General features: G+C 36.2%; 1 protein-coding gene across 5 annotated transcripts; it reads left to right on the forward strand.

Annotated features, from left to right (window-relative positions):
• The first annotated feature begins 3,957 nt into the window (after nt 1-3,957).
• Nucleotides 3,958-8,372, forward strand: TRE1 (trehalase 1). Of its 5 annotated transcripts, none has more exons than XR_015835956.1 (12): nt 3,958-5,151; nt 5,526-5,645; nt 5,856-5,971; nt 6,092-6,192; nt 6,306-6,415; nt 6,504-6,576; nt 6,668-6,835; nt 6,915-7,002; nt 7,264-7,363; nt 7,484-7,697; nt 7,813-7,951; nt 8,090-8,372. XR_015835956.1 is itself a non-coding variant. In XM_088253377.1 (11 exons), the coding sequence occupies exons 1-11, from the start codon at nt 4,535-4,537 to the stop codon at nt 7,894-7,896; spliced, it is 1,791 nt and encodes a 596-aa protein (XP_088109503.1). In that variant the 5' UTR covers nt 3,958-4,534; the 3' UTR covers nt 7,897-8,065. The 5 variants fall into 5 exon arrangements, 1 of the variants encoding a protein (XP_088109503.1); XR_015835957.1 differs by having other exon boundaries at nt 8,158-8,372; XR_015835959.1 differs by having other exon boundaries at nt 8,170-8,372.
• Nucleotides 8,373-12,149: the final 3,777 nt, after the last annotated feature.

Consider the following 12,149-nt stretch of genomic DNA (forward strand, 5'->3'; position numbering starts at 1 on the left):
TGTTTCATTGGAATTGCAATTTGTTTGGCTGCATTGTTCATGCATTGTACGGACTGAAGATCCAATTTTAACATTGGATAGGCTAAGCTTCAATAAATCCCCAATTTACAATGATTGGAATTCAAAAATTTTGTTGAGTGGAATTGAATTGAGTTTATGCATATGCATCATCGGATTGGAAGGCCAAATAATGATTGATGCACTATTTTGAGAAAACAAATTAATCAATGGATAGGACATTGTCAAGTTGATTTAGAATTATGGGTTTGTGTTTTCATAATCTCCTAATTGGATACTTAATATATGAGATTTTTATCCCTCTCCCATTGTAGGATAGCAGTACATGCCTAGTAAATATACTCACAAGGCAGTATGATTAGAAAATTATATGTTCAGGGCAGTGTATAAAATGTATCATATTTGGCTTACGGGATGTGGTCACCCTCTATTTCTAATGTCAGTCTGTAGGAAACTTCTACTGGGCTTTGTTCACAGTGTTGAACAGCTCATTTTAATGCCGTACTGCTCTCTCACATGATCAAGTTAGAACACTGACGTGTTCTTATTCAACATGTCATGTGCTAGTAATTGTAATTGTAGGTGAGTCGGTGACATAGCCTCATAGATCCCGTATTCAGTTCATTGTTTCTGTAAGTGAAATAACTTCTGCATGGATTTGTATAGACACAGTTTAAACCCCTGATTTTTTGCCTCTCTTATGATCTCAACCCTTTTTCTTGAGAATCCATTGCTTCTATAGTTTTTGGAATGTGGCTATATATCTAGCTTCGAGTATCTTTTATCTATCTCTCCATCCATCTAACTTCCTGGTTGAATGCCAACTTTTAAGAGCGTATCTAATTATTTGTTGGTGAATGTCATGGTACTTCCTATTTTGTGCGTGAAACAGTGGAGAGTCTGGTGACTCTAGTGGCCTTCAGGAATTGTATCTTGAGGCTATTTGTAATTTTCCCAAATTGAGTTTTATGTCCCTGATGCCAATGAAACTCTTCTGGAACCATATCTGGGATGGTGGCGCATCCAAGATTCTGAGAAGGGCAACTTGAACACATTCAAAACTTTAAAACTCCAGTTATGATTTTGCTAATCCCACCTTCAAGCTTTCTCTTTACAATTTTATTTTGGGTGATTCGCCCTCTTTTGTATCTTATCTGTCTCATGTTTCTGCATGTGTTCATGTCTATGTCTTGAATGTGCAAATGGTGCACATCTTATAGGCTTAGTGTTCCTCTTAAAAGATACTGCTGCATCAAATCGTGAAGAAAGTAGTTATAGTCACTTGGAACAATTAATAGTGCAACTTACAACTTTATCTTTACAATTTGATGTTTTCATCTTCACATCTCTCTCTCTCTCTCTCTCTCTCTCTCTCTCTCTCTCTCTCTCTCTCTCTCTCTCTCACACACACACACACACACACACACACACACTACAAATCCTAGTGCCATTAACAACAATGCCAGGTACACAAGACTATTTTTAAAAACTACTGCAAAACTAGAACAATAAATATGGATGGTGAAACTTTACCACCATTGTTAATCTGCATGTTCCCTCCAACATAGTAGCATGAACACACAACGTTTGATAATGTACAACCTTGCTCTCTTCTCCTTCAAGCTTCTCTTTGATGCCTGAGCTTTGGTTTGCTTTTGTGGGGAAGTAGACTGCTCCATGAACTTAGAACTCCTCACTCCTCTCCTGGGCTTTTTTTTTCTTCCTCCTTCTGTAGACCCCTTCTGTGCTTTATTAAGTCAGGTTATAAGGAGAGAGAGAGAGAGAGAGAGAGAGAGAGTGGAATCTTTTGTGTGAGTTACTAGTGGTTGTTTTTTTCAGTTTCAGTTTGAAAGTCAGCAAATTATCTCGTGTGGTAAAGGCCTGGAGAGACTCAGTCTGACCACACCAGTCAACCAGGGAGCTGCTGCTTTTCTGCCTTGCGAAGGCTGTCTTCTGCTTCCCTCTGGTCTAAACCCCAGACTTCCAGGTTGGTTGTCTGTTGAGCCTTCCATTATTACTGGTCTGTTTCCAGGATTTATTGCAAAAAGAACCATGGACCACAAAAAGCCTTTAGAACAATTTTAGGAAGTGCTTGGGTTCATGAACTTAATGATTTTTAGAGTACGTTAGATTATTGCATTACAAAGTAACTCAGCTGAGGTGTCCTGATGACAACTTTCAGTCTCATAGATAACATGTACATCATTTTGACCAGCCACAGATCCCTTCAATGTTCAAACAACTTTTCAATCAGCTCTAGATTTTGTGGTCATGATTCTTAGTTATCCTCAAGTCAGGTTCTGACCCTGACGTTACAAATTCCATTCATTGCTTTATGTATTATATTAATAACGTGTGGGAAATGTTATATTTTATTTCTTACTTTTGCAGTTTACTCTCTCTCTCTCTCTCTCTCTTGTTGCAAGTCGCAAAGAAGCCGCAGTAAAGGCACTGCCTCATTTCATTGGGGAACCTCAAACCGGGTTTTCAAATTCTTGATTGTGATATGCTCTTCTTTTGTTGTTCTCTTTGTTTTTATTTTTATATACAAGTGATATTAAGAGACGGGTTTCAAACATAGAATATTTAGTGTACGGATAACAGCTGTTAACTACTTAAATTATAATCCCCGTGCTATTCTTTTGTTGTTGTTGTGGTTTGAGGTTCGAAACCCCCAAAGATCCCTCTTGCTAATGTTTCCCGCCTCTCAAAGATTGTAGGACTCAAAAAGGCTCAAGTTTTAAAACCATGGAGTTTCGAACTTGAGACTTTCTTCTAACAAATGGAAAGATAACACTAGAAATTGTGCGTTCGAAATTTAGAACTTCTTCTAACAAAGTGTAAGGAAAAGAAAAGAAAATCAAAAGCACAAAATACATATTATATACTTTATGGAATGGAATGGAAAGTTGGGGTAATATTGGGCTTGAAGGGCATGGGCTGTTATTGGGCTTAAATGCCTATTTATTCATCTGGTCCCAAAATTAACTAATATAATAATAATTACACAAACTCCACAATCGACCTCTTCTTCTTTTTCTTTTCTTCTTCTTCTTTAGAGAAAAGAGAAGAAACCGTCGTGGTTGGTTCTTCTCGGTTTTAAATGCCGGCGGGGTTTTTGCTAGGACGGCTTCAGTATTGGCCTCTAGCCTTTGTATTTTCAGTCTTCTATTTTTATTATTATTATTATTATTATTATTTATTTATTTATATTATTCGATTTGCAATTTTGTGTTGAATGAATTTGGGTGAGAGCAGGCTCCGATGATGAATTATTTCTTGGCTGTCACGTTTGTATATATATCGTTCCAATTTCCGAAGCTTCCATGTGGAACTCAAGGGACATCTGAGGAGTTTCCCCACCCTTGTTCTTTTTTCATTTCTTTTCTCCCCTTCATTTTTGCCCCATGTTCTTGTTCTTCTTTTCTTCTTTTCTTCTCGTGATTGAACGACACGCCGTATTATATACATACATAAGGAAAATAAGATGTGACATGGCGTCGTACTATTTTTTTCTTTTTCTAGATGGAAAAAAGGGCCATTGTAGTTTTCACATGATTGGGTTGCGCTGATGGGATTTAATTGGCAAATTTTTTTTAGTTTTTTTTATTCTCATAAAGTCCCCATAGTCTCACTCACACGTCACATGGTTCTTGGTTGTGCTGCTGTCGCGTAACCATGCAATGTGGCCTTGGACCACTGTCATATTTGACCTTTTTTTTTTTTTTAACTTCTATAATAAAAGTATTATTTTCAACTTTAAAAAAGATAAAAAGATGATATCTACTCTCTCTCTAACCCTCCTCTCTCTCTCCTATCTTGACCACGAATCTTGTGTTTCTTTTTTCCTTTCCAATATTAAAGTTCAAGAAAATAAAGATAAAAACGAATTTACCACCAAATTATATTATGAACAAAACTGCTCACTTGTGCAACAAGTTGTGCTCATCAAACCGTTTTCAATTCTCACAAACCGCACCAGATGAATCAATCTAATCCACCCCTCATTTGAGCTTTAAGTTTGATTGGGTAAGCTTAAAATCGACCAAGCTATACGCGTAATCTACGAATTACATTTGTCTTATAATCGATTAAATTCAACCTTACATACCACTTAAACTATAAACCTCTCACCCTTTTAAGTTTAATCCACATAATTTTTTTAGAATTATAAGCACAAAATTTGATCAAAAGAATAATATATGTATGTGCACAAAATACAGAATATCAGTGGTGATGTTGGAGGCCAAAGCTGAAACGTAGCTTTTGTTTCTATTTGCCAACCCAACATTGTTTATGTAGAAAGCCAAAAGCTTATTCATTCAATCGATTGAAAGAAACCAAGTCCAACCCAAAAACCCAGAAAATTCCAAGTGCCGGCTTTTGCCCTCTTCCCAAGTTCCAGTTTCTGTCATCTTCTTCTTCTTCCTCTCCACGTCGACCATGTACTCTGCTTCTCTCTCCTCGTCCTCTCTCTGTCACCAATCCCATCTCAAACCTCCACTATATTTCTCCAATGGCGGGCTCTCTGTTCCCCAGCCATAGCCACTCTTCATTCTCATTATTTTCTTCTCTTCTTCTCTCTCTTTTACTGGCAACCATGACCTTCACAACAAAAGCCTCGTCAGCCTGCACTTCGGAACCAGGCCCTGTAAAACCCACAATTCCATTGGTCGCCTTCTTCGATCGGCTCCAAGAAACTGCGCTCGCCACTTTTGGAAAAACCAACTTCGACCCAAAAGTCTACGTAGATTTGTCGCTCAAGTTCGAGTTATCGAAGACTCAGAAAGCCTTTGATCAGCTTCCGAAGTCTGCAAACGGGTCTGCATCAGTGAAGGATTTGAAGGAGTTCATAGCAGAGTATTTTGAGGATGCAGGGGCGGATATGGTGCTTGCTGAGCCAGAGGATTTTGTCCCAGAGCCGGAGGGGTTCTTGCCCAAGGTGAAGAACCCAGAAGTGAGGGCTTGGGCTTTGGAGGTGCATTTGCTTTGGAAGAATTTGAGCCGCAAAGTCTCTGATGGGGTCCACAAGAGGCCTGAATTCCATACTCTTCTTCCTCTGCCTCAGCAGTGTGTAATTCCTGGTTCAAGGTTCAGAGAAGTTTATTACTGGGATTCTTATTGGGTAATTAGGTAAGTGTTCTGTTGATTTCTCTCTTCTTTTTTTTTAATTTTTGGTTGATCGTGTTATTTTAAATCATGTGCTACATTATCTTTTCTAAATTTCTTAAGGTGATGCTAATTTAAAATGTGAATTCAGAATCTAATTCTAGTCATTATTGAATCTTCATCACTTGAGCCAAAAGCAACCCAATTGGTTTGTTGGTGTGAGACTACCTTTCTTTTCCCACTTTTTCATTCACACTGGAGACAAAAAAAGCATAGAGACCTTGTATGCATGGTGGTGTTTTTCTCATTGTTTTTTGGCGGGGTTAGTTGATAGAAATTTAATGCTCATGAATTATGTAAGCTGGTGGGGTTAAGATAATTGTGTATTTGATGCGCAGGGGCCTGCTTGCAAGTAAAATGTATGACACAGCTAAAGCAATTGTGTCTAATCTCATTTACTTGATAGAAGAATATGGATATGTCCTTAATGGTGCAAGGGCCTATTACACTAACAGGAGGTAATGCTTTATCATTTTGTTTACTTCTTCTCCCAGTGAATTTTTAATTGATGTTTTGTTTCTAAGGAACCCCAAAAGATTACAAAAGCAACTTGTAAAATATGTCAATTTTGCACAAGCAAATTTCCTTGGTGTATACTAAGCTCTGCGTTGTATTACACACTCATATAGTTCAGTTCCATATTAATCCTGGGTGGGCAAACTTTGCAGCCAGCCACCCCTTTTGAGTGCAATGGTTTTTGAAGTATACAAGAGGACAGGCGATGTCGAATTCGCTAGAAAGTCTCTCCCTGCACTCATCAAGGAACATGAATTCTGGAATTCAGGTTTATGATAAACTTTTTTTACATAATAAGTTCACATTATAATGATTGCAGCCGTCCTCTGTTCATCTATAGTTGGTTTTAAATTTTCTGTAGTTTTAATTTAATTTTCTGCTTTTGTAGGTATTCATAAGGTAACTGTTCAAGATTCTCAAGCTCAGAAACACACTCTAAGTCGATATTATGCAATGTGGAACAAACCCAGGCCTGAATCTTCAACCATTGTATGTCCTCCTCTGCAGCTCCCTTAGAAAAAAAAAATTATACTTTTTGGTAGGAAATAAAAGAGAATAGAGCTAGTGTATTACTCCTTTTAACAGATTGTTATGCCTGTCAGGACAAGGAATTTGCTTCGAACATCTCGAATGTTTATGAGAAACAGCATTTTTACCGGGAAGTGGCTTCAGCTGCTGAGTCTGGATGGGATTTTAGTACAAGATGGATGAGGTAAATCCACAACAAGTATGCAAATCCACACTTAGAGAAGAGCCACTATAAATTAGTTGAAAGAGGATTTTTCTTTTTCTTGTTGCAGGAACCAGTCAGATTTTACAACATTGGCCACCACATCAATTTTACCTGTTGATTTAAATGCATTCATACTAAGGGTATGCATGGCTCAGAAATCTTAAACAAAAATGAAGCCCTACAAATTATGACCTGTGAACGTTACATTTCTTTTCTTATCTGTTAATGCAGATGGAACATGACATTGCCTTACTTGCAAAAGTTACAGGAGATCACAACATTGCTGAGCGCTTTCTCAAAGCTTCTGAAGCAAGATATGAGGCCATAAAAACTGTTTTCTGGAACGCAGAGAAGGGACAATGGCTTGATTATTGGCTCGGCAATAGCACATGCAATGCGGTATCGAATTTCGAAGCTCTTTGATTTGTTGAAAGTTTTAGTTGTGGTTGTCTTAATTCCTTCATATTTATGCTTATAGGAAGCTCAAATGTGGGAAGCTTGTAACCAAAATCAGAATGTATTTGCTTCAAACTTCGTCCCTTTGTGGATCGAGCCGTTTTTCTCAGGTTTGTGCTTCTGAGCTCCATCATATGGTTGCATCTGAGTAGAAGCTTAGACTGAAATTTATATAAACAGACAACAAAGCAACATGAAAGCGCACCACAATTTTCCTTTGAAAGATATTAAGTTCTTTGGATTAAAATCATCAGTAGATTGGTTCAGATGCCCTTTTCTATATCATGAACCAAAGAACATAATTGAATGAATATTTTGTCTTGTGCATTGTATACTGAGAAAGCCCTTGCCCTGTGTGTATGTGAGTGAAGATGCTTCTCTGGTAGAGAAAGTTACAAGAAGTCTTCAAAGCTCAGGACTGCTTTGTGATGCCGGTATCGCAACATCCTTGACAAAGTCAGGAGAACAATGGTGAGTTCATAAACTAAAATCGTACTATCTTTCAGCATTTTAAGAATTATCTGAGGCCTTTCATGAAAGGGTTTCAAATTTCATTGTCAATGGTCTAATGGGAACTTTTAAAAAAAACAGGGACTTTCCAAATGGCTGGGCTCCAATCCAACACATGATAGTTGAAGGCCTGGCAAGGTCTGGTTTGACGGAAGCAAAGTTAGTGGCAGAAGACATTGCTGTTAGGTGGATCAGAACCAACTATGTTGCCTACAAGAAAACAGGCACCATGCATGAAAAATATGATGTGGAAAAGTGTGGAGCATTTGGAGGTGGTGGTGAATATATTCCCCAGGTATATATGCCTTAATCACTTTTTAATTGACAATTGTATTAGCTACACAGAATATTTCAGCTTAAATTTTTTAACATAATTTGTTTAAATTTGTTTTGTGTGTGTTGCAATGCAGACTGGTTTTGGGTGGTCAAATGGAGTTGTATTGGCATTCTTGGAGGAGTTTGGATGGCCTCAAGACAGAAGGATAAATTGCTGACTAGCATTGGGATTTTAGGACCAAGTAATCTTATTGGCTTGGAGATGCATTTCAGGTTTTTTTTTTTTTTTTTTTTTTTTGAGGTACAAGCGATTGGATGCATTTCAACTTTTAATCTGTTTATCATAACATATATAAATTATATGCTATTAATTTTTATTTATTATTATGGTTTCTGTTGATCCACGAGTAGGTGATAAGGATTTTTATTGTCTGATGCACTTTTGGGGGGTTCATGCTTCCACTAAGATTCTTAATTAGTGTTGTGATTAGGACAGAAAGGTTGGATTTGCTCCAGAAGCGGCACTGATTGGGAACTTTGATTGATTGTACAATTATTTTTCCAAAGCTGGTGGAGTTATTGTGTCAAAAATTTGCGTAGCTGTTTGATCATACTCCAACTCATATGTGACATAATTGACATTGGTCTTTATGGACTCGTTATAATTTATATATGTGGCTAAAGATTTAACTAATTTATTTATTTATTAGGGCCTAATTATCTTATTTGTGTAGTGGGTGGTGGGTCAATGCAAGATGATAGAGATCCTTTTAGCAAGTCAAGTTTGGTTTAAGGGATGATTATATCTTAACAAGAAGAGAGAGCCAAAACACACATCTCATCACACGGACTTACTCTTAACTCTGATGAGAGAGGGAAAAAAAAAAAAAGATTCCCAGTAATCAAACCACATTAGTTTCTTTTTCTTGTATTTGAAAATCAATAGGACATTTCTAACAAGTTAAAGTATGGTTAAGTAAAACATCGAAGTGTTCTTCCAATATAAAAGACTTAAATTGTAAGACAGATGACAAATTTAAAGACTAGCTTTGACGCAATTCTTGAAAAATGACCTAAGTTGATAGTCTAATAGCATAACACGATATGTATATGTGTTTGCAAACAAAGTGACGGTGGGTGCGGTGATGTAACCTTGTTTCATAAGAAACTCCTTACCATATTATTCATTCCAACTAAAGATTTATTAATTGTAATTGAGAAGAAAGGATATGATTGAGGTCATCAAATGGAGATTAGTTTAGAGTAAGAGATTGGAAGCCCTGAACCCTAACTTTAAGGGAAGAGGGACCCTTGAAAGATTCGGAGATACACAAAGTAGAGAGTGGCAATCATTGAATCATGGTAGTATTCAAATGGCACCAAATGTATAATATAATGTATGCTTTTGATAGTACAAAATTGGGGTTTTTTTTTATATATATTTTGAATTGGGAAATGAGTGAGTGGAAAGTATACAATGACCAAAGTCTCCAAGATTTTGCATATTATATATATGAACAAATTAAATTATAGTGTCATGGGATTTGGTCCTTTCTCAAATCCCTTTAATTTGATTAGTCAATTAGAGTGGGCGAACTAACAAAACACCCAAATCCAAGGTTTAATCTGTGAGGTGGGGTGCATTCAAATATCAAATATTTGATTTGAAATATATATTGGGGAATTCTTCAAATAATTTTATTTGATGGACACCCTTCAGGATCCTCTATAAAAAAAAAATTCAACGATCCAAACAATCTATTTTTTAAGTCTACGTTCATAGATCATTATTGCAAAAAATTAGACAAATCGGAAACTATTTCGACATCCTATTGTGTCCTACAAAATCAATGAACACGGTGCTTCAAGAAAGTTCTAAAATTTCAATAATTCAATTGAGTAGTCAAATGATATCGCATTCAAGTGATTTTTTGTAGAGATGATCTTTGAATGAATATCTACAAAATAGACAGTTTGGATTAGAGAAATACAATATTGAGTGGGCCTTATAAGGGTATCCTTCAAATAAACTTATTTGAGGGATCCCTCAACTAAAACTATATATATATAAGAGTATCCTTCAAATAAACTTATTCGAGGGATCCTTCAACTGAAGCTATATATATATATATATATAAAGAGTAGTGATTTCCCCACTCCAATTTTATTCATTTACACTCCATTTTGAGTGTAAGTGGATAAAAAAGGAGTGGGGAAATCATTACCCTATTTCAAATATTGAAGGCAAATCATGAAAAGCAACTTTAGGCTAAAATATTAAGCAGGCCTAATCTGGGGAAGCCTCATTTGACTATTCGGGGTTTCATTGGAGGGTAACAGATGTGCGCCTAAGCTTGCAAAACGGGACCATAATCCCAACACTTAATAGATTTCTTTATTTATTTTTTGTCTCTAGTTAGTTAATTAATTTAATTTAATGAAAGTGCTCTAATAAGCAGCATTTAAACTTAAAGGTAAAGCCACTGATTTTGAACCTTTTACTCCAAAATGATTTTGATTTCATTTTATTATAATGCATGCCCTGATCCACACCTAGCCACCAGTGCATGCATATCCTGACTCCAAAATTTGAAGTTACACTTTTTTTTTTCCTTTTTTGAGTTAAAGAAAAACCTAAGATTTTAATTTAAGTTTGTTATGTAACCAAGGATGAAAGAGTAGTAGAGAAAAAAGTGAAATGCAAAAGATAAAGTCATAATTTGTTTCTCTCATTTTCGCCGAAGTCTTCTATTATTTTAATTTTTAGAAAATCTCGACGGTACAAAAAAAAAATTTATTTAACTAAATAAACTAATACAACGGAACGTAAAACCTGACCCCGATTCAATAAATGGGGCGCTTCTGATCAAAATTATTAATTTAGTTTATATATGTTTAGATAAAACTCAAAGAATGAACTCATAAAAGGTATGGTGGTCATCCACAATACACGCATTTACAACAATTTTCTTTCGTTCATAGGGTAGGGGCCAAGGGACAAGAAAGAAAATGTAAAAGCTGTATGAATGTTTCCTCCTTTAGACCTAGAGTAGCAGGGGCAGGGCAGGCCAACATGATAAATACCTAGCAAAGATGACTGAGATGCCATGACAGCATGATAGGATAGGATAAGAACACTTTTCCCCCTCCTTCGATCCAAGGACCCCATGGCCTCAGAAATTTACAGATAATCTCTAAAGTAAAAAAAGAGCCATAAATGATACTGATTTCTATTAAATATGTGGATTGGGGGGGGGGGGGGGTCTAGGAACTTGATTTGTAGGGTTAGGCCTCGTCTCCATGTTCTTGAAAGATGTTCATGAGCTCACATGCACATCCTACTTCTTCAAACACGAAAGATATTTAAAATATGTGCTACTTGGTAAAAAGTTCATGTTCTGCCAATTAACTTGGGTTTCATAGAGAAAGGTTATATTGTTAATATGTGTAAAATTAGATACTAATTGGCCCGACCACTCTCTTTTAAAGAGAAAACCTTACATGTCTCGGACACATATATGTAAAGAGAGAAATAGAAAAAGAAGAGTATGTACACAATTGATGCAAGTTTTTTCCTTGTCCGACAGGTTCATAATCATGAATAGTAAAACACGCAAACAAAAAGGCAAGAACATGTGATGTAGCAGCACCATGGCCTAGGAGAGTAGAAGTTGGTGAAACCAGCAATGTGAGAGGAGATGAGATACATATATATTCCGTTCCAAATACAAATAGTAATATAAATAGTGTGTGCAGTTTGTGGAGGAAGGATATGATGTCATAAGGTCCCCGCAGGAGGGCACGGGGACTATTTTGAAATAGAGAAGTGCTCCAAAAAAGCTGAAATTTTCAGCACTTTCTTTCCCCTTTATTATCCACCTTTTGGCCAAATAATAAAGGGTCTCCCTCTCTACCGACCTTTTCTCAAACTATTGCACATCACAATTAAAGTGAATGATAATCTCTTATTTGCTCAATTATACTAGGCATTCTCATTAAAAATGAAACTTTTATATATTTTTTTTCAGTTTGGGTTTTAAGGTATTCGGATCTTCAAGGAGTAGAGCACAACTACTCCCATCTTTTCTATTAGGACTCCATACTAAATCCACCATTAAAGCATATTATAAACGTAACAATATGCAAACTCGTATTCGAACTCTTATTACACTGTTCAATTATATTACAATGTTATTACATAAAACCTCGGTTGTAAAGATGTGTTCGATAAACTATGTCTAAATGGTTAAAGGAGGGATTCATGTATTTTGGTGTCTCAAAACAAAATAAAAGTAGAATCGGATTGAATTGAATTATTTTAGACTTAGTAAGTTAAAAAAGTGAAATAAATATAAAATGAAAAAAGAAAGGGGGGTTTGAACAGGAATGATTGACCAGAGGCGACTTTTTTATCCCAACAAAATGCCAGATTCGAGGTTGCAGGATTGACCGATCTGCAGAAATTTGGAAG

Source organism: Prunus avium, chromosome 5 (genome assembly GCF_965620075.1).
Source record: "Prunus avium chromosome 5, drPruAviu1.hap1.1, whole genome shotgun sequence".
Classification (NCBI taxonomy): domain Eukaryota; kingdom Viridiplantae; phylum Streptophyta; class Magnoliopsida; order Rosales; family Rosaceae; genus Prunus; species Prunus avium.